Genomic DNA, 21,458 nt, shown 5'->3' on the forward strand with positions numbered 1-21,458 from the left:
CCATTTCCATTTGAAACACAGGGGAAAGCCTACAGGGAGGCCTGGCTTGGTCCTGCCTCTTTGTTTTGACAAAGGAGTAAACTGAGGCACCAAGGCACACCCCCCCTTCTGATCTGAAGAGAGGAATGGGGCCCCAGCAGGTCTCCCTGCCCGGGCCCGGGATGCTGGCCGTCTCCAGCCCCGTCTGGCCCCTCTGTCCCTTGCTTCTGCCGTGGAGAGGACCCTTTTCCAAACCCTCTAACGAACACGGGGCTATCGCCGGTCCACAGTCATCCCTGAATCATTCATGAGGGAAGCAGCTGGCGGGCTGCGGCGGGAGAGAGGGGAGGCGGGGCGGCTCCTGCTGAAGTCAGGGGCGTCCATCTGATCCACACACGCTGGGGGGTCCAGTCAGGAGGGTACGTCTGTGTCACAGGCCTGCAGCCTGCGGATCTCCTGAGCCTGGAGATCAGTATGGACTCTCACCAGGGGCCCTGGCCCCTTCACCTTGGGGTCCAGCCACCAACAAGATTCGGGGCGCCCTGAGACACAGAGGACCTCATGTCAGCCGCAGGCCGTCCCCGTGTGGCCTCCTGGCCCCTGCCAGATTCGCTACCTAACCCTGGCCTGGATTTGAGTGGGTGCCAGCGCATTGTGGAAATGAGAGGTGACGGCCTCCGCCACCTCGTGGGGCACTTCAGAGAAAGGCCGTGGGCAAGGGCCCGAAAGAGGAGCATTTTAGGGAAGAGTCTCCCCAAAAGGGTCAGCCTCACACAGGAGGCCTGTGTAAATGAGGTCAGAACCAGGCAGGCGGGCAGTGTGGGGGTGTGAGCCTGCTGGCCCCGCTGCACCAGGACCCCTGGCCCGGGCTGTGAAGGGAAGTGGTTTTCAACACCATTCGGACGGTCTACACTCTCCAGTGCCAGCTGCGCTCCCCCCGCCCCCCCGGGCTGTGACACTGCCATGTCCCCTCGCTCCCCGCTGCTGTCCAGTGCCCAGGGAAGGAAGACCAGCAGCCGGCTCCTGGTGGCACCCACCGCGCGGCTCAAGGGGGAGACCTGGAGGGAGCAAATCCGCGGGAGCGTGTCAGAGACCCTCCGAAAGCCACGGAGACAGGCCTGATTAGCGGTTCTGGGGCTGGATGGCCTGTCCAGGGGCCACAGGCCGGGAGGCCTCCGCGCAGGGGTGTCGAGGCTCGGTGGCGCGGGGTCTGGTGCTCCTGCGAAGCCGGCCCGACGCAGGGCGCCCACCCAGGGCAGCAAAGGTCCCTCCTCCCCGCTCTCCGGTCAGGCCCCAACTGGAACCCCCTCCTCCGCACGGACGCACAGCGAAGGGCATCGGGGCGGTGGCCTCCGCGCCCGACGTCCACTCGGGGCGGTCTCCCGGGTCCGCGCGCAGCGCCCCGCGCGACCGTCCTAGGGCCCTGCGCGACCCTCCCTGCCGTCAGCGCTCTCGGGAACACGTTCAGGACGTTCCCGGGCCGCCGAGTGGAGACGCAGCCCGTCCTGCAGAGCCCAGGACGGCGGGACGGGGCTCTGCGCGCCCGGGGCGCAGCCCCCCGACGTGGGCAGGGCGGGAGGGCCGTCGGGGGCCGTCCAGCACCACATCACGCTCTCGATATCGGAGACCAGCCGCGCAGACCGAGCCCTGGCTACTCTGCGACGGGCTAAGCGGCCTCCGCTTCCCCGCGTGCCAACCTAGGAGGAAGGGCTCGGGGCGAACCAGCCTTTTCAGCCACGTGCCCTAAAGCAAGATGGAGCCTCACAGGTTCCCTGCCCGACTCCAAGATGGCGACCCCACCCTCCCCGTGGACGGCCCCTGCCCATTTGCAAGATGGCGGCAGCCTGGTGGAAAGCGCGCTGCCCGCCGCCTGACTCGCCACGTACCCACTCTCAAGATGGCTTCTCTCGCAAGCCCCACGCAGGAGAGCAGCTCGCTCACTGGCTCAGCCTCCGTGATATGATCCCGCCTTCTCTCCCCTCCCCCGTCTCCACGGGTCGTTTCCGCTTCGAGCCCTGACGGACGGCCGCCTTCCCCAATGGCCGCCTGCCATTCCTCTTGGCTCCACCCCCCCCGACAGCCTCCGAGCCATTGGGAGGCGCTGGCAGGGACCCGCGGTGCCCGCCCCGCCCCCTCCCCGTGGCGGGAGCCAATGGGCAAAGCGCGCGGGGGACGTGTTCGGGCGTCTCCGCCATTTTGTGAGTCTATAACTCGGAGCCGTTGGGTCGGTTCCTGCTATTCCGGCGCCTCCACTCCGTCCCCTGCGGGTCTCCTCCGTGTGCAATGGACGGGTAAGCATTGTCTCTCCGCGCTCCCCGACGGCCGCCTCGCGCTCCATCCCTCCCCTCGCCGCCGCCCGGGCATCTTCGGGGCCGCGGGCCGCGCGTCTCTCCGCCTCCGCCCGGGTTCTCGGGCGCCCCCGGGGTTCCTCCTCTCCCTGGGCCTGGGGCGCGGCCGCAGGGGAGGTTGCCGGGGGCCGCCAGGCGGGCAGCGCCCCCTGGGTTGGGAGGGGGTGGGCCGGGCCCGAGTCCTGCCCGTTTCCGGCCCCCGCGTACCTCGGCCCGAACGCACGCGGCGGCCGCGCGGCCCTTCCCGCTTCCCGTCCGTGCCCCGCGCGCACGCGCCAGCCTACGCGCGCCCTGTGACGGCCTTCCCGCTCCCCGTACCCCCTTCGCGCGCCCGGTGTGGCCCTTTCCGCTCCCCGTCGAGCCTCCGCGCTTGCGTGCGCAGCTCTCCGCGTCCCCCCTCCCCCCCGTTGGGCTTTGCGCGTGCGCGGTCTTTCCCGCCGCGCGGACTCTGTCCTGGGCCTCCCCCGCCCGCCGGGGGCCCGGGCGCGGCCGGGAGACGCCGCCCTCCTGCCCGGAAGGGTGCGGGCCCTCCTCCGCCTTCTCCGGCCGCCGGGCCCCTCCCCGTCTACCCACAAAGGATGGCCGCGCGCCCGGCCCCCCCACCCCCCCTTTGTTCCTGCCCGCGGGGGGCGCTCCGGGCCGGCCGTTCCCCGCGGGCGGAGCCCCCGGCGGCGGGGCAGCCGCTCGGGCCGGGGCCGTGGTGGCGCTGGCTCGTCGCAGGTCCTGGGACGCGGGGCCGACGCGCCGGAGTCGGAGGGCACTGGGTGTTGGGGCGCTGCTGGGCCGGGGGGAGGGGTGGGCGCTCGCGTGCACCGGGCGTCTCGTGGTTGCCCCGCGGGGCGGGGCGGGCGGGGGCCGCGGCTTCCGGAGCCGGAGGGTCCCGCGGGCGGCGCGGCCTCGCCTCCCCGGATCCCGAGCGTCGAGCGCGCCCTCCTTCCGGCCCTGGGCTGACCCTCGGGCGGGGCGCGCGACGCCTGCAGGGTCACGTGTGCCGGGGCCTGGGGTTGGAAATGATCGGTCTCGGGCTGACTCGCATCCGGGCCTCGAGCGGGAGGAGCGCGGGCCGCACGGTCTCGGCCGTGCCCAGGGAGGGCCCCCGACCGCCGCAGACCTGCGCGCGAGGCCCGGCCGGGGAGTGGAAGCCGGAGCCGCTCCGGGTCAGCGCGCCGAGCCGCGTGCTTTTCATTCTTTGCGGTTTTCTGGGAAGCTGCTTTTTGGCTCAGGAAGGCTTTTTAAGAGTCAGTTGATAACCGGTGCGTGGGACGTTTTCCGCGTCGCCCTTTGGCAGCGGGAGGTGAAGGCCCTGCTGTGAGGGTCCCCAGACGGGTGAGAAAGGGCAGGTGACCACGACCACAGCGGTGTTTTGAGTCCTGCAAGCTTGGTTCCCCGAGGGCAGGAGGGCAGGAACCAGGAGGTCTCCGAACCAAAGAGGGAAATAGTGCAGGAAGCTGGCTTTTGTCCAGGCGGGGGGCGCAGGGGGCTGCCCCAGGGCCCCTGCCAGGTCTGAGTCTGCCACAGCCTTTCCCTGGCCCGGCTGGGGGCCGTCGTGACGACGGGGTGGGTTTGTCCGGGGCCTCCAGGCCTTGGCACACGGTTGGGTAAACCCCTTCCTGGAGCGATGCCCGTGGGTCGGCGAGGACCTGGTCCGTTTGTAGGTGCCACGGCAGTGCCCTCGCATGTGCTGAGAACGGAGGCGGGCAGGGCTGTGGGAGCCTCCCTCCGGAGCCATGTTTTCTTCCCGCCTTGCGCGCAGCCCGCCTGAGGCGGGGAGAAAGGCCAGGCGCGCGGAACCAGGTTGATGAGTAACCGGCGTTCATTTTACCGGTTCATTTACAGCTCTGCGGAGCTGCCCCCCAGATCTCAGACGTCTGACCCCAGGGCCTGAGGGCCTCAGACCTGGTCTCCTGCCCCATTAGAAAATGTTCCCGAAGCGCTTCCGTTTCCCGTGACCGTGTCAGGGGTCAGGCCCGGGGGCGGGGCCTGGTCCTGCGGGGAGGGAGCGAGCGGCAGGACAATGGTGGCTCCTCTGCACGTGGAGGCTACGCAGAGCAACGCTCGCTTCCTGCCTTCCGCGGTCTCCTTAGCAGAGGGCCCCGGAGGGGATGTTGTGCAGCCAGAGGCCACGCTGGTGGCGGTGGGGGGGCCTCCCGACATCCCGGTGGCGGCCGCTGGGAGAGGGACGGCCTCCGGCCTGCCGAGATGGCGGCACACCCGGCTAACTGTTGTCCTCTCTTTCTCTCTACAGCATCGTCCCAGACATAGCAGTTGGTACAAAGGTAGGCGCTCTGGCTCCGGTTCCTCCTCACGCTCGCGCACCGAGTCTGCGCTGACCCGCGTGGGCCCGTCTGCTTGCCTCCAGTGCCCCCGTGTGGCCCCGCCCAGCGGCGTCACACAGGTCCCGGCTCGGCCTTCGGGGCCTTGTGGGCCTTCAGGCCTGCTGTACCCACCCGGGCTGAAGCGGCTGCACACTGGGGCTGAGGGGACGTCTGGTTGGACGTGGGCCGCGTCCACGTCTGGTTATGCCCCTGGCGGTTGGTGGGGGGGGGCGGAGGACCGTCGGGGCTGCTGCTGGTGGTGGTCCGGATCGCAGAGCTTTTGCTGCGAAGGACTCCGTAGCCTCTTTGAAGGGAGGGGAAGGAGAGCCCCGCGGCCTCTGCGCAGCGGTTGTGTCACCTCTGAGTGGGAAGGCTCGGCGGGGGAAGTGGGGCTGTGGTGATCCTGCCCCCCAGTGGGGGACCAGGCCTGGGTGCACCCACGTGTGTGACCTCCGGGAATCCTGGGGCTGACCGAGCCCCGGAGTCCTGCCGGTTCCCAGCTCTGCTCTGGGGGTGGCTGGGAGCCAGGGGAGTCCCCCCGCCGCGGTCGAGGTTCCTGAGCTCCCTGCTGGGGGCTCGGGTGACCTGAGCCGGCAGCCAGATGGTTTCTGGTCAGTCGGCCATGATGCCTGGGCTGGGTTTCACTTTCCCAAGTGGGTTTTTGTCTTCACCCACTGGCTGTCCTGATTTTCCTGCAGATAAAACCTGTTTGTTTGGCGGCAGGAGGGGAGAGGGACTTTGATCTGGAGCATTTGTCACTGGGCTGCGTGTCGACCTCCCCTTCCGTGGGAGCCGCTCTCCAGCTGGGACAGCTCTTCAGCGGCTGTCCTTGGAGTGGTCCCCCTTTGGCCATCCTCTTCCCAGGGGACCTTTGCTTCCAGAATCAGAGCTGAACAGACAGAAGCCCTTGGGGGTGTTCTGCTTGGGGTAGGGGCTGAGGCGCACTGCCCGGCGCTACTCCTCAAACCTGTGTCCAGCCTGCAGGGGAGGATGTGGCCAGCTGTGCGGGAAGGGGGTGCTGTCGAGGTTTTTAGCTCTCGATGGGAGAGGTGGTTACTCGCTGCTGTCCCGGCAGAGCGGCCCCGAGCTCAGGAGCGACTACACACTTGAGGATCTCATTCTGTTGATCCTAGATGGGTTCCGGGGTACGTGCCAGTGGGGCCTCCCAGCGCCGGCTTCAGAAGAGGGCCTGGCCTAGTCCAGCTGCGCATGGGGTCTGTCCTGCGGGCAGTCGCCCCTTGAGCCCCGTGCTGTCCCAGTGCCATAAGGTGCTGCTGAGCACCCTGGCCCTGTGTCCTGGGGGTGGGGGCTGGGAGCGGGAGCTGACAGGTGGGCACTTGGTCCTCAGGACATGCTTGCGGGGGGACAGGGTGGCCAGGAATGCTGCTGCTCCTGGAAGTCACAGCCCCACCAACCCGGTCAGAGGCAGGCGCCCAGAAGCCCTTTCTAAGGCTGCATGGCTAACAGACGGGGATTCCTTTGTGAGCCTGTGGGGGCAGGTCAGGGTCTCAGGCCAGAGACAGAAGGGGCTTTGCTGTGGCTCAGGTTAGTGGGATCTGGACATGCCTCCCCTTGGTGAGTGTCCTAAATGCTCTAGGTCCTGGGCATGGACGTCGCCGGACTCAGCAGTCTTGAAGGCCAGCGGCAGCTGGGTGATGGTTTTTAACGTGCTCTGTGGTGTCAGACTTCCGCGCGGGACCAAGTCTTAACGGTTCATTCCTCTTTCTGAGCTGTGATGCCGACCTGTGGGCCGTTGGCCTCCAGAGCTGTGGGCTGGGAGGCCCTCTGCAGGTGCCGGCCTATCCTGGGGCCTGGGTCTGGGTTGTGACAAGCCTGCTGGAGCTCTCTGAGCCACGTGGGTCAGCCGTTCCTGGTCCTTATCCCCGAGGGCAGTCTGTAAGCGTCGTGGCATTCCTGTGCTGCTCTCGCGGGCTGCTGGGCGTGGAGGTTCTGAGGGGTTGTCGGGCGCCGGCACCAGCAGCGGGGAAGCCCGAGCATCCCTAGGTGGCTGTGCGAGGCTGAGCGGGCGGTTCGGAGCAGGGGTGGGGACGCGGTGTCGGAGACGCGGTGTTCTTGAGACGTAAGCAGCTGGAAAAGCGGTTTGGGGGAGAAGGGGTGAGGCTGCTGGCGGCCCGACTGGGCTCGTCTTCCCCATCCCTGCCGCGGTGCTGGGCCTCGAGACTTTTGGCTCCCAGTTTTGCATCCAGACATTCCTTGAGGAGTTACTCCTGGTTCCTGGTCATGGAGCCCAGGACACAGATCTCGATCCTGGGGTCCGGTCTGCAGAGGGCAGAAGTGTTAGGTGGGAGCCAAGTCCACGTCCCGTGTGGCTCTTGTCGAGAGTGGCTCCGTCCTCGGGCCTCCGTGGGAGGGACGGCTGCCTGCTTGCTAGGCCCCGGGTATGTCTGACGTGCGCCACACCGAGACCAGCAGGTGCACACGTTTGTGGAGAGACAGTGGCAGGCCACACGTCCCAGATGGCGTACACAAATGGGCCTTTGGGGTTCCTCAGGCCCTCATGGGCTCCCCCAGGTGCCCCCACCCGTCTCTGGACGGCACCTCCTGCTGCATTGAGGGGTAGTATTTCTGTCCAAAAGCCGTGAGGGCAGGCTCAGGTTCCCTCAGACGCCTGGAAAATAGGGCAGTCTCCTGTGGCCAAGCCGAGTGGCTGCCACGGGACAAGGGGGCTTTGTTTCCCGGGCCTGCCAGCGGCCCTGTGGTTGTCGAAGATGGTCCCCCAGTCTTGACACGGGCAGGGCTACACTGAGCTCTCCAGGACAGTGGGTGTGAGCTCGTGCTTGTGCAGCCCTGTCCGCGCACACGGAGGGTCTGCAGAGCGGGGAATGGCAGTGACGTACGGGCAAAGCCCCTGGGGGCGGTGGTCCCCTACCCCGCTCTCGGAAGAGGAGCAGTGTTTGGGGTTAGGACCATGTGGCCATGGTGAGGAAGGAACGGTCACAGCTTCGGGTATCGTCATAAAGCCAGTGTGGAGCAGAGAGGCGGGCACAGGGGGTCTGGGGGAGGTCCTCTGCTGTTTCGCTCTGCTCCACACACCCCCTCTCTCTTTCCAGCGGGGATCCGACGAGCTTTTCTCTGCCTGCGTCAGTAACGGACCCTTTATCATGAGCAGTAACTCGGCTTCTGCAGGTAACCCCGAGCGCAGTCCCTGGTTCTGGCTTGGGGGGGCGTTCCTCCCGTCCATCCGCGCGTGCTCTGCTGCTTTGGAGGACACTTGGGTGAATTGGTCCTGGCTGTTTCGCCCTGGAGCCCGGTTTGTTCTCACCTGACTTCCTGTGGACGGTCAGACAGGCGGGGTGGATGCCAGGCGTGGGGGCTGCCCTGTCCTGGCTGTGGCTCAGCAGTCAGCAAGCTGGCTTCATGGGACCCGCGCGGCGCTCCGTGCCCTACAGTCCGCTCCTCTTTACAGCAAATGGGAACGACAGCAAGAAGTTCAAGGGGGACAGCCGAAGTGCGGGCGTGCCCTCCAGAGTGATCCACATCCGGAAGCTCCCGGGCGACGTGACGGAGGGCGAGGTCATCTCTCTGGGGCTCCCCTTTGGGAAGGTCACCAATCTCCTGATGCTGAAAGGGAAGAATCAGGTACCCGCCTCAGCCGTGTGAGCCCCCATTCCCAGGAGGGCCCCGGGGCTCTGGGCGCGGCTCATGCCCTTGCCCCGCCAGGCCTTCATCGAGATGAACACGGAGGAGGCCGCCAACACCATGGTCAACTACTACACGTCCGTGACGCCCGTGCTGCGCGGCCAGCCCATCTACATCCAGTTCTCCAACCACAAGGAGCTCAAGACGGACAGCTCGCCCAACCAGGCAGTGCGTCCCCGGGCAGGGGACGGGGCGGGGCGGGGGAGCACGGGAGCTGGGGGTGGGGGACTCAGGGCCGGAACTGCCCCTCTGCCCCCACAGCGGGCCCAGGCCGCGCTGCAGGCGGTGAACTCCGTGCAGTCAGGAAACCTGGCCCTGGCGGCCTCGGCTGCCGCGGTGGATGCTGGGATGGCCATGGCCGGCCAGAGCCCAGTGCTGCGGATCATCGTGGAGAACCTTTTCTACCCGGTGACTCTGGATGTGCTCCACCAGGTGAGATGGCCGGGGGCTCGCGGCTGCTCAGGTCCTAGTCCGGACCGCGGGGGTCCCCGGGCGGAGGCTGACCGCGCTCCTCTGGCAGATCTTTTCCAAGTTTGGTACGGTCCTGAAGATCATCACTTTCACCAAGAATAACCAGTTCCAGGCACTGCTGCAGTATGCCGACCCTGTGAGCGCCCAGCACGCCAAGCTGGTGAGTGGGGCCCTGGGATCCCCGCCCGGCCAGCACGCGGCCAGCGCCGCTCACGGGCCTCTCCCCGCAGTCGCTGGACGGACAGAACATCTACAACGCCTGCTGCACGCTCCGAATCGACTTCTCCAAGCTCACCAGCCTCAACGTCAAGTACAACAACGACAAGAGCCGGGACTACACGCGCCCTGACCTGCCTTCCGGTGACAGCCAGCCCTCGCTGGACCAGACCATGGCCGCCGCCTTTGGTAAGATGCCCGGCTGGGTGCCCAGGACCGCCGTGTGCCGTGGGAGGCGAGGACGCATAGCTCAGGCTCTGCCCCAGGCGCCCCGCGGCGCTGGCTCTGTGCGTTGCTCCTTGCAGGGCCACACAGCCCTCGGCCCAGGCCGCCTGCTGGGTGTGGGTCACGGACACACGCAGCCCTCGCTTGCGGCCGAGGCGGTGGGTGCGATGATTAGTGTCTCGTTTGTTCCTAGGTGCGCCTGGTATAATGTCAGCCTCTCCATATGCAGGAGCTGGTTTCCCTCCCACCTTTGCAATTCCTCAAGCCGCAGGTACTCACACACTTGACCTGGGTCCCCACCGTCGCTCGCGCATGCCCACGCGCCTTTCAGTAGCTCTGCTTCCACGGGCAGCGGACGTGGGCGCAGTCTCGGGGGGAGCCCGCCTTCCTGGGTGCGGGCCTCTGGGTTCCCCGAGGAGCCTGGACAGGGCAGTCATAGGGCAGGGCCATGCAGAGAACCTGCTAACCCCACAGTGTCTGGTCTGGTTCCCTTAAAGCACCTCTGGGCGAGGACGAGCGCGCACGGTGGTTGGAGGGCTGTGTCCCTCGTAGATGCGTTTAAGTGGTCCGGTAAGCAGAGCCGCGTGGGCACCCGTGAGCGTCCCCCCGGGGGGCCGGCCTGCACTCAAGACAGGCTCAGGCCTGCGGGGCCCGCCTGCTGGTCGTCTGCATGGGGACGGGCGCCTGCATGCACGCTCGGCCACGGCCCGCCCGGGCTCGATTCTGTGTCCGCAGAGCGGAGCTGTTGTACTGTTGGGCGCATGTAGACGGGTCCAGACCCGGTGCAACCTGTGCCGTGGACAGAGGAAGGAGAAGCCGGCAAGCTGCCCAGTGGGCACTGGGCCGAGTGGCTGCGGGCACCTCCTGCGCGACTCCTTTGCATGAGGACAGGCAGGACCCGTGTTCGCCTCTTGGCGGTGAACCCTGGGCGCTGTTGCTGACCTCCCGGCCGCCCTTCCCTCCCCAGGCCTCTCTGTCCCTAACGTGCACGGGGCGCTGGCCCCCCTGGCCATCCCATCCGCGGCGGCGGCGGCAGCGGCGGCGGGCCGGATCGCCATCCCAGGCCTGGCCGGGGCAGGGAATTCTGTCCTGCTGGTCAGCAACCTCAACCCCGAGGTACGTGCCTCTTCTTCCAGGCTGTCGGTCCCGGAAGCACAAGCGGGGGAGTCACACTCAGGGTCCTAGTGCGAATACCAACAGGCTGGGCTCCTGTCTGCCCCAGGAGCCAGGGTCTCAGGGTTCTCCCTGCGGGGCGCGGTGTAGCCCCTCTGCACTGGCCCGCTCGCTGCTCCTTCCTCCGTGCTCAGAGTTCTCTCGTTCTTCACGCCTTGTTGACGTTTCCAATTCCGTAATACGCAGTCGAAATGGTTTTCCATACGGGAAAGTGGTCCTTAGAATTTCTAGCCCAATTGGGCGGGTCTGAAGCAGCCCGTGGGAGCAGGAGCGCCCCGCAGCCTCGGGCTGGGGGATGGCCATGCCATGCCGTGCCCGTGCCCGTGGCTGCGTCCGGCTCCTAGAGAGCTCGGGTGAGCTGGCGGGGGCTCGCGGTCTTTAACTCTGGGAAGTCGGGACCGGCCTTAATGAGCACTTCAGACTGTTCTGTCATCTGTCTGCCCCTCCTGTGACTTCCTGGCCTGGGGTGGCCGGCCCGCGGCTCGTCGGGCCCGACGCCAGCGAAGCCCTCCACTAACAGACTCGCTCCGCCTTGTGCTTGTGTGAGCCTGGCGCAGGGGCCCGTCCGGCGGGCGCGCAGGAGGCAGCGGCCCCCCCGGTCTCCTGCCCGCCTCGGGGAAGGGCCTCTCCTGCTGTGTTGCGAGGTGAACCTGTGACTTGTAATGTGTGTAGATCTGACTGATGGAGCGCTCGTATTTCTTATGTATTTACTGACCTGTGTTTTTTTGCTACTTTTTTTCTTTTCTCCCCTTCCCCTTTCCCAATTTGTTTTCTTGCCCTGATCCGGAATTTCTTTGCCAACTGACTGCACGGTTCTTCTGCTTCCTGTTGTTGCTTGAAACAAAACAAAACCATAAATAAATAAACAAACAAAATTCCCCCTCAAACCCTGCTCTCCGGAAACCAACCTGCCCTTGAATATTAACATCTTGACAACTTCATCATCCATCAACCTGCACGCCTGCGGGGCTGCCTCCTCGTGGTGGACGATTGGCGTCTCGCCCCCTGACCTCTCCCTTTCCCTGTCCCTCGCTGCCTTGCTCTGCTGTCCTCTAAAGAGAGTCACACCCCAAAGCCTCTTTATTCTTTTCGGTATGTTATCATTCACACTTTTATTACCTTGTTTTCATTTAATGGAGGTTATTTTTGACGCCCTAAGATGTACTATGAGTTTGCAGTTGGGCCCTGGGCCTCCTTACGTGGCTTGCCTTCGGTTTGCGTATTTCCCCGACTGCGTAGACGCATGGTTTATTGCCCTGCATGCTTTTCGAAGAGTTAAAGCGTGTTGGTAGCATGCTAAAGTGATGGTTCTTGGCCATCGGCCTTTCCTGGATTTCAGGACTTCTCTGCTGAAGGTAGTCCTCCTGGTCACGCTCCCTGCGCTAGACGCAGGGCCCAAAGGCAGAATAAGCAACCTTCGGGAAGAGCCGGCCCTCTGCGGGGTGCGCGGGGCGGGGGGTGGGGGTGCTGGCAGGGGAGGCGGCTCGGGGCCGCAGGCGGCTCAGTGCCTGTTCCTGTGCTCTTGAAGGCGTGTACGGCGACGTGCAGCGGGTGAAGATCTTGTTCAATAAGAAGGAGAACGCGCTGGTGCAGATGGCCGACGGGAGCCAGGCGCAGCTGGGTGAGGCGGCGAGGCCGGGCCGCGCTCGGGCGGGGGGTCTCGGGCCGGTGCCCAGGGCACCTGCAGTCACACACATCCCACCCCTGCACCCTCCCCCCCAGCCATGAGCCACCTCAACGGGCACAAGCTGCACGGAAAGCCGGTGCGCATCACGCTGTCCAAGCACCAGAATGTGCAGCTGCCCCGTGAGGGCCAGGAGGACCAGGGCCTCACCAAGGACTACGGCAACTCCCCCCTGCACCGCTTCAAGAAGCCGGGCTCCAAGAACTTCCAGAACATCTTCCCGCCTTCAGCCACCCTGCACCTCTCCAACATCCCGTAGGCGCCGGCGCGGTTTGAGGGGGGCCTCTCCCGATTGTATTCAGAACTTGCCCGACTGCTAGGGGAGGGGCTGGGGCTGGGGCTGGGGCGCGCCTGTCGGACACGCCTGTCGGGCACGGGCACGCCTGTCGGTCGGCCTTCCTGGGCCCCCCAGGCGGTCCGCGCCCCCAGGCGGTCCTGGGAAGCCGCCGGGTCCAGCCCCCTTCTCCCCGCAGGCCCTCGGTGTCTGAGGACGACCTGAAGATCCTTTTCTCCAGCAACGGCGGGATCGTCAAGGGGTTCAAGTTCTTCCAGTGAGTGCCCCCCCCCCCCCCCCCCCCCCCAGCCCTGTTCTGCCCTCGGGCCCACCCCCAGGCCCGTCCTCACCGCCCTCACCCCCCGGCCCCCAGGAAGGACCGCAAAATGGCGCTGATCCAGATGGGCTCCGTGGAGGAAGCCATCCAGGCGCTCATCGACCTGCACAACCACGACCTGGGCGAGAACCACCACCTGAGGGTCTCCTTCTCCAAGTCCACCATCTAGGGCTGCCGTGGACCAGCCTGCCGGTGCCCGGCCACAACTTCCATCATTCCAGAGAAAAGCCACTTTAAAAAGCAGCTGAAGTGACCTTAAAAGACCAGAGATTTTATTTTTTTAAAAGAGAAATCAGTTTACCTGTTTTTAAAAAAATTAAATCCGATTCACCTTACTTACCCTGGGGAGATGGGGTGCCGGCCTCAGGCTCTCGGGGACTAGCGGACAGTGCGCCCTGCTCCCCCCCCCAGCCCCCCCAGCCCGTGCCTTCTGCAGCCTCTGCGGGGTGGGCGTTCCCAGACCTCGACTCGGCTTTCCTGTGCCTTACAACCCACTGCTCTGGCAGAGCCCCTCTGTGGGTGGGGGGGGGCCTCCCGCGTGGGATCATGTGCCTGGTGCAGCGGGGGGCTGTGAGCTGCAGGGTCCAGCCGGCACCCCAACCCGTTCAATCAAGTGTGTGATTCGCCCCAGCCCCAGGGACCCTGACCCGGGGCAAGGCCCCGAGGGCACCGGCCACCTCCAGCTCTGAGCTCCGCCCCCCAGAACCTCTGTATTACGCTTCGACGCAGCTGCAGAGTCTGTGCCCAGCAATATTTCAACTTGACCAAATACTCTAATCTCATTTATATGCAAAAGAGATAGTTTTAAGTAACTTTTTATATAGCCAGATAAAAGTGGTGTGCGTGTACTCCGTTTCCTCGTGTTCTCACCTTGCATACTGTACTCTGACCTTACTCCTTGTGCTGAAGTCGTGGGGCAGGATCCAGATTCCAGGGCAGGCCGGCTGGGGGCCGGTGCAGGGGAGCCCCGGTCTTTCCCGAGGACACCCCCGGATGCCTTACACCTAACGGTCCCCCCACCCCCACCCCAGGGGGGGACAAGCGCTCTTAAAACTTCAGGGTTTCCGCTCTCCTGCAGATTTTGGACCAAAGTTTTGTTTGTTTTTTTGTCTGCCTCTTAACGCTGGGGCCCCAGGAAGAGGGACAGCGGCCCCCGAGTCTTAACTGTCTCCTGCCCGTCGTCCTGCACTCACGGGTCCAAGGGGCTCCCCTGTGAGCAGACCCCATGCTGGCCAGCCCCTCCCTCGGGCCTGGACCCTCGAGTTTCCGTGTCGGGGTGGAACAAGGGTGTACATATTTATAATTTTTTATACCTGTTGTAAAACGAGGGGCAGCAAACATGGTTTTTTATAAAGGTGACACAGATGTATATTTTGGTAACCCACAGTTACAGGCTCAGTATTGTGACGGGGAGCGCGGCGCATCCCACGGCCCCCCCCAGCGGCTTGTAATGCAGAGAGAACCGAATTAAAGCAATTTTACAACTCCTACCTTTTCTGTAGGCTCTTTCTTCTGTCCGTATTGTAGAGGGCAGCTGGCCAGTCTGCTGGACTTTGGAATAAATGTCTCTGCACCCCGCATTCGATCTCTGTGCTGCTTTGCTGCTGTTCCCCTTCCGCGTGAACTGCTGCTCTCGCTGCTGAGGCCCGTCGGGCTCAGGGGAGCCAGAAACGTGGGTGCCCAGGGTCTGGCCGCCTGCCTCTGCCACCCCACCCCCAGCTGCGGGTCGGGGCCTGGCTCCCCGCACCTCGTCCCTTGTGTGCGGGGTTGGGGCGGGGGACGGCACCTCGTCCCTTGTGTGCGGGGTTGGGGCGGGGGACGACGGCCCTCACACCAGTGACTCAGCCAGGACTCTGGTTGCTTTTGACCTTTTATTGTCTGACGGTGAAGCCTCCTCCCCCCTCCCCCGCCCGCCCTGTGGCCTCCCCCTACGCCCGCATGCGCCACCCCCCCCATCAGTCCTTGAACCTCCGGGCCGCCTGCATCTTGCGGTAGTAGCTCTCCGCCTCCGCCTCGCCCGCGGTCTCGCGCTCGCCCAGCACCAGGCCGCCGGCCTTGCGCCTCAGCGTGGACTCGCGGCTGGCGGGGCCCAGCGCGCCATCGGCCGCGCCCAGCGGGGGCAGCCCCTCGCCGGTGGCCAGGTTCACCGTGGCCACCGCCCCGAAGCGCGGCTCCTCTTGGTCCACGTCACTGATGGACGAGCCGGGGGACACCCCTGGCGGCTTGGGCCCCACGCGGAAGCCGCGAGCCAGGTCCCCCAGCTCGTAGCCGCCCTCGCCCTCCACGCCCTTGGCTGCGCCGCCCGCCGCCTTCCACTCCCAGGGCCCGTTCCCCGCGGACAGGTGGACCACGGGGTGGTGGGGCGCATGCGCGTCGATGGTGACGATGCTGGCCGAGTCGCGGTCCGACGGCGAGCGGTACTGCGAGGAGTCGGAGCTGGCGCTGGAGGACGAGGCGGTCTCCGCCAGCTTGGGGCCGGGCCCGCCCGGTGCCCCCGGCGCCTTGGACATGGCGATCACCTGTAGCAGCCGCGGTGGGTTGGCCACGCGGGGCTGTGCGGAGGCTGCGGCCGCCGCCGCCCCACTCTTCTCCGCCATCATGAGCCACTTGGCCCGCACGGTCGCGCTGCTCTTGGGAGACAAGCCCGTGGCCGCCTGCGCCCCCTCCTCAGGGATGTGCACCAGCGGCTGCGGCCCGGAGCGCGGGGGTAGAATGACCCGGGGCCCGAGCCCCGGCCGGGCCTGGACGGTGGGGTAGAGTGAAGGCGGGGCTCGACCCCCTTCCTCGCCCTCCTCCTCTTCCTCCTCCTCCTCCTCTTCCTCCTCCTCCTCCTCCTCCTCTTCCTCCTCCTCCGCCATGGGCTCCGTCGGTGCCCGCAGGTGGCCAGGGCTGGCCTCGTCCGGCAGCCCTGCCAGGCCCCGGCCCTCCAGCGACTTCTGCTTCCACTCGCTGATGAGCTGCTTGGAGCGGGAGGCGTCGAGGGGCACGTGGATGGTCATGTGGCGGCGAGCAGGGTCATCGAGCGAGGGTGTGCTGACACGGGGCAGGGTGTGGCTGAACGTGACCATGTTCTCCTTGCCCATGGGGCTGCGTGGGGCCAACAAGTCCACGTCCACACTGGCCCGCTTCAGGCTGCCCAGGGAGGTCTTCTCTCTGGCTACCGGCCGGGGCCCGCCTTCCAGCCGCCCGGGTGGGCCCAGCTCGTCCGTGCTCACGGACTTGTTCTGCTGGTACACGGAGTCGTGGCCCCGCTGGGTCAGTGCCCGCAGCGCGTCCTTGGCCGGGGCCAGCGCCGTCGGCTTCTCTGTAGTTGGGGCCTGAAAGTTGCCCACAGCGTGGCAGGCCTGGGGGTGAGGCGGGGGCTGAAGACCAGACTTCTCACCGGGCAACAAACCTGCCGAGGCGGTCTGAGGGGAGAAGGCTGGCCCTCGATGCAGATTCAGAGGGCGGAGTCCCACCCTTTCCCCAGGGCGACAAATTCTGGTCAGGCCACTCGTGCTCTAAACACTCAGCAAGTCGCCCCTGAGACTCGGACTCCCGCATCCCAAGGAAGGAGACCCAGCAGAGTCCGCCCAGCGCAAGGCCAGTCCTACCCCCTCCCACCTCCTCGCTGGGGGTCCGCCTCACCCTGCTCACAGACTCCCCAATCCCACCATCCCTTGGGGACCGCCCCCCCACCTCGGACCTCCCTCTGGGGGCCGGCCTCGCCCTCGGACCGCCCCCCACCTCCAGCCTCCGCCCTCGGACCGCCCCAACCATCTCGGGCCGCCCCCTGGGGGCCGGCCTCCGCCCTCGGGCCGCCCCCCCACCTCGGACCTCCCTCTGGGGGCCGGCCTCCGCCCTCGGACCCCGCCCCCAGCTCGGCGCTCCCCAGACGGGGTCGCCCTCCCCCGCCCCTCACCAGGTAGGCGGCGATGCCAGCCCCGATGAGGAAGCCCGCGTAGACGTCCACCGGGTGGCTGCGGTACTGCGTGATCTGCGTGAGGCCGCAGACGCCCGCCGCGATGGCGAAGGCGAACACCAGGATGGGCTTGAGCAGCTTCGTGGTGTCGGAGATGACCGAGTTGAAGTACATCTGGGGGCGGGGCGGGGCGGGTCAGAGCGCGGGCGGGGGCGGGCAGGGAGCGGGCCGGGGGCGGGCCGGGACTCACCGACACGTAGACCGCCGCGAAGGCGGACAGCGTGGCGTGCTGCGACGGGAAGGTCTTCCTGGAAGAGGCGGCGGGTGAGCGCGGGCCGGGGCGCTCCGACCGCCCCCCGTTCCCCCCGCACGGCCGGGCCGGGCGGCTCACCGCGCAGACAGGATGGCGTGGGTGTCGTGGCCGGCGCAGATGTCCTGCGTGATGTAGGGGTTGGCCTCGCACGACGTGCCCAGCAGCGTGTAGTTGGGCTTGCACACGGTCAGGAAGAAGGGCGCGTGGTAGCCCGTGGCCAGCTGGATGACGTCGGTCACCAGGGCGGTGGCGCACAGGCCGAACACGTGGACGCCTGCGGGGCAGCGCGGTCAGGCGCCGGGGCTGGGGACGGGGAGGGGGGGTCGGGGGGGGGCGACTCACCCACGAAGCGCACGGTGCGCCGCAGGAAGGAGTTGAAGCTGCAGCCCCCCGCGCTGATGCTGCCCTCGGCCCCGCCCGGGCCCCCGCCGCGGCCCCACAGCCGGGACTGCGCACAGTACAGCAGGCCCTCGCCGACCATGATCTGCCCGACAGCAAGGCGTTCAGCCGGGCTCGGGCCCCGGGGCGCCCGCAGGCCAGCCCAGGCCCCCGCCCCACCCCCCGCCCCGTGCCGGGCACTCACGGAGGCCGCAGGGGCGGCGAAGGCCAAGCTGAGGAGCATGAGCAGCGGGATGAGCTCCTCGTTGGTGCCCACGTAGGGCATGGAGAGCGCGCGGTCGTAGCACTGGAAACCCACCTTGGCCGGCTTGAAGAGGTCCGTCAGCTCCAGGAAGTAGAGGGACACGATGGACGACGCCACTATGGGGAGCTGGGGGGCAGCAGCCAGGGTCACCCCACCCTTGCTCACCAAGCCGCCGCCCATCGCTCCCCATGCAGCCATCTGTCCCTGTGGTCCATCCGGCGGGCTGTTAGCCATCCTCCACTCCCCCCCCCCCCCCGCCCCCCCGCCGCTCGCAGCTACTGAGCTCAGATTTGAGCAGGACCTCCTGAAGGACACTGGCTCTCCCTTCTGGGCCCCGGGTCTCCAACCAGAGCACCCACAGGGGCCAAGCTGGGGCTGGCACTATGGGGACCGGGTACGCGGGCGCCAGGGGAAAGGGTGGCCTGGCTGCCCCAGGAAGTAGCGTTCTCCATTTCATGGATGGCGAAGCAGCCGCAGGTGAAGCCCAGAGAGGCCTCCGAGTTCACTTCTGCCTTCGATGCCACTTTCACGGGGGTCCTGGCCCTCCGTCCAGCCCTGACTGGGGGTCTCCAGAGGAAAAAGCACCAAAGCTGGCCTTGTTAAGGAGTTGGCTCTTGTCCAAGGAGCACTTATTGAGTGCTCCCTGTGTGCAGGAATGAGGCCCAAGGCAGTTAAGCGACGGCCCCAGTCTTCTGCGGGGCTTGAATCCTGGTTCCGCCATCCCCTTGCCTCGGCTCCTTCGGCTGAAAACGGGAATGCTAATCACCACTTCTCAGGGCTTCAGGACAGAACTGGATGAACTGAGTATACAGGAAGCGCCTACACAGAACCCAGCACATGCGGGGCGTTTAGTTATTCTCTCCTCCGCAACCATGAGCACCATCGGACTGGGGCGGCCATGGACAGTGGACAGGGTTTCCGGCAGGGCCTGGGAAGAGCGTCCATGGGTCTGTCCTGCTCTGCGGACATGGCTTTCCAAGCTCCCAGGCGGTGTGGCTGCGGCCGTGACACCTGCCTGGCTCTCGCTGGGGAACTCTGCCCCAGCCTCCTCCCCGCCACCAACACCTGCTGGCAAGGCCCGCTCCGGAGCCCACCACCCCCAGAGGGTCTCTGTGCACCCACTTCTTGCATCTGGAGACCTGGAGACCAAGGAGCATATAAGGCCCACAAAGCACGATGCCCCGCCGCCGGACGTGTGTGTGTGTGAACACACTCAGGGAAGAGTCACAATCGGAGAAAAGCAAATTTTGCGCAGACATGGGGCCTTGCGAGCACCCGACTCGTCAGCCTCCGAGGGCCACTAGCACGCAGTGCTGATGCCTGGTGGTAACGGGCACAGGCGCCCCATAAAACGGCCTGGCCTCCACGGTGGGGGGCCCTCTGGGGCCCGTCCCCAGGGGTGGGATCTGCAGAAAAACTCACGTGGGGCAAACCAAAGGGTTTTCCTCCCAGGAGCGTCTGGGACAAGCCCTGAATGTGCAGCCGCCCTGAGCTGCAAGGGGAGGGCTCCCCGGGAAACAGCCACGAGCAGAAGCTTGTCGGAAAAGATGGGGGGGGCGCCTGGGGGGCTCCATGGGTTGAGCCTCTGCCTTCCGCGCAGGTCCTGACCCCAGGGTCCTGGGATGGAGCCCCGCATCGCATCTCTGCTTGGCGGGGAGCCTGCTTCTCCCTCTCTCTCTGCCTGCCTCTCTGCCTGCTTGCGATCTCTGTCCGTGTGAAGTAAATAAATACAATCTTAAAAAAATAAAAAATAAAATAAATAAAAAGGTGGTGGGGAAGGGCTCAGATCTGATAGATTTGAGTGGGCGTGGAACTCTCTGGAAGGATGCAGGTGAGGAGGACCTGGGGGGGCGTGAGGAGAAACGGGGGGGCGGGGGGCAAGAGGACCGGAGTGGGGGGGTTTGGAGGATCGGGGCGGGGGGAGGGGTGGCGAGGACGACTGCAGTGATCCAAGAAGATGGGGATTTGAACGCAAATGTGAAAAACAACCAGTTTCTGCTCCTTGTGGAGGGACCCAATGGCTTGGCCCTAAGCCACTGACTCTGTGACCCTGCGGGGGAGGGGTGTTGCCCAGGACCAGGGGTCCTGCCTGGACCCCTCCATGGGGGGGCTTCCCCCCTACCCACGCCCCGGGTGGATGCAGCAGGGGAGATATGGCCACAGGATGTGTCCCAGGCTGGACCAACCTCCCCTGTGCCGTCATCAGCACTGAGTATGTGCCACCTGACTGCATGGCAAGTCTATTCTCCTAAACACTCGTAAAGCCCTCGCCGTGTGCCAGGCCTGTTCCGCCCGAGGCTTGTGCGACGCCAACCTCCCGCATTAGCAGAGGAAGGCTGAAAACTCAGACCCCGAGGCCTCACAGCCCACCCGCGGGAGGAGGACCCTGCAGCCCAGCCACCGGGTGGCCCCGGGGCCTTGCTCAAGCCCTCCCTCCCCGCACTCCCGCCAGGTGAGCTACCGACCGGGACCCCAGAGTCTGCAGGTCCCACTCCTCAGCATTTACCCAGGCTGTTTCCTTAGCCCGGAACACGCGGCTGTGCCTCCCGAACTCCTACTCGGCCTGCACAGCCCGACTCCTCTGACCCGCCACACCCGGGCACCCTGGCTGTGCCCACCCCTGTCCTTGAGCCGCAGAGGCCCCCGAGGGCGTGTGGAACCAGGGCCTCCGCCCCGCCCCCACCGGTACGACGCCCCCCGCCCCCCTCACCTCCACGAAGTAGAAGCAAGGAAGAAGCGTCATGCTGTCCTTCGGGCTTTTATTCTTCTCCTTGGTCGCGATCATGGTGCCGCGGGCTCCACAGGCCGTGGCTGGAGGGGACAAAGGCGCGCTGGAGGAGGGGAAGCGCAGGCCGAGCCCTGGCTGGGGGGGACCCGGTGCCCAGCGCCTGCGGGGGAGGGGCGGGCCCAGATGCGCAAGAACCGCCCCGGGGAAACTGAGGCTGGGGGAGAGGGGTGCCCCTGCGTCCTCCCCCTCCCCGCCGCCGCGCAGTGCGGCGCTGCCAAACAATCCAGCTGCCGCGCCCCCCCCCCCCCGCCATGCACCGCAGATGGGGGGTGGGCAGGGGCCCAGTAGAGGGCGGGGCCGGCCGGATTTAGGAGCCCCCCCCCCCCCCCCCGCCGGGGCCCCGCGCGGGGGGGGGGGGGGGGGCCCCGGGGGGGGGGGGGGGGGCCGGCGTTTGGGGGCCCCCCCCCCCCCGCCGGCTGGGGCCCCTCTTGCTGCGTCAGGGCGGGGGACCCCGGGGTGGGGCAAGGAGGATCCCGGCGGCCGGAAAAGGGGTGCGGCCCGGGCCCTCCGCCCGCAGGCCCCTCACCTGGCGCGCGGGCGCTCGGAGGGCGGAGCCGGCGGGCGCGCGGGGCGGGGGCTGCGGCGCGGCGAGCACAAAGCGCGGCCCCTCCCCCGCGGGGGCGGAGGGGCGCGGCGCGCGCGAGGGCTGGGAGCGGAGGGGGCCGCGCCCGGCCCGAGACCCCGCGCCCGCGACGGCCTACGTGCGGCGCGAGGGGCGGGGGCTCTTTGTCTCGGCGCGTCGGGGGCGCCGCGCGCGTCCGTCGCCGGGCTGGTTCCCCGGGCGCGCGCCGGGCCCCCGCTTCCTGCGTCTGGGGACCTCGGGGGTCTCTGGGGTCTCGGGTCCCCGTAGGGACGGACTAGGGCCGGGGTCGGCGCTCCCCTCCCCTGCCGGGCCCCTCGCGTCGGCCTCGGGAGCCCCCTGGACGCTGGGCGCGGGGCGGGGTGTCTGGGTCCCGGGGTCCCCGGCTCTCCGTGTGTCTCGCGGGGTCTCCGCCTGTCTCTGCCCGCCCCACGCCCGGTCTCTGCCCCCTCCCCGGGGCCCGCCGCTCGCCGGGGCGCGTTTCCATGGCGAGGGCCCCGGGCGCCGGCGCAGTCTGGAGACTAGAGAGGCCCGGGGAGCTTGTCCGGGTC

The 21,458-nt window shown here is 66.9% G+C and overlaps 2 protein-coding genes across 4 annotated transcripts; one reads left to right on the forward strand and one right to left on the reverse strand.

Annotated features, from left to right (window-relative positions):
• The first annotated feature begins 2,161 nt into the window (after nucleotides 1–2,161).
• PTBP1 (polypyrimidine tract binding protein 1) lies at nucleotides 2,162–14,172 on the forward strand. Of its 3 annotated transcripts, none has more exons than XM_059388426.1 (15): nucleotides 2,163–2,270; nucleotides 4,573–4,603; nucleotides 7,714–7,789; nucleotides 8,070–8,242; nucleotides 8,324–8,470; nucleotides 8,564–8,734; nucleotides 8,823–8,933; nucleotides 9,004–9,178; nucleotides 9,408–9,485; nucleotides 10,182–10,330; nucleotides 11,446–11,479; nucleotides 11,916–12,008; nucleotides 12,110–12,326; nucleotides 12,545–12,622; nucleotides 12,719–14,172. In XM_059388426.1, exons 1-15 carry the CDS (start codon nucleotides 2,263–2,265, stop codon nucleotides 12,849–12,851), a joined length of 1,674 nt encoding a protein of 557 aa, XP_059244409.1. In that variant the 5' UTR covers nucleotides 2,163–2,262; the 3' UTR covers nucleotides 12,852–14,172. The 3 variants fall into 3 exon arrangements, with proteins under 3 accessions (XP_059244410.1, XP_059244409.1, XP_059244411.1); XM_059388428.1 differs by lacking the exon at nucleotides 2,163–2,270 and adding an exon at nucleotides 3,025–3,047; XM_059388427.1 differs by lacking the exon at nucleotides 9,408–9,485 and having other exon boundaries at nucleotides 2,162–2,270.
• Nucleotides 14,173–14,605: 433 nt separating this feature from the next.
• PLPPR3 (phospholipid phosphatase related 3) lies at nucleotides 14,606–20,897 on the reverse strand. The gene is given in 8 exon segments (XM_059388431.1): nucleotides 14,606–16,026; nucleotides 16,584–16,773; nucleotides 16,775–16,891; nucleotides 16,975–17,170; nucleotides 17,239–17,380; nucleotides 17,480–17,665; nucleotides 20,250–20,350; nucleotides 20,854–20,897. Coding segments are annotated over 7 exon segments (2,295 nt in total). The 5' UTR covers nucleotides 20,325–20,350; nucleotides 20,854–20,897; the 3' UTR covers nucleotides 14,606–14,637.
• Nucleotides 20,898–21,458: the final 561 nt, after the last annotated feature.

The sequence above is a fragment of the Mustela nigripes genome, chromosome 2 (assembly GCF_022355385.1).
Source record: "Mustela nigripes isolate SB6536 chromosome 2, MUSNIG.SB6536, whole genome shotgun sequence".
Taxonomy (NCBI): Eukaryota; Metazoa; Chordata; class Mammalia; order Carnivora; family Mustelidae; genus Mustela; species Mustela nigripes.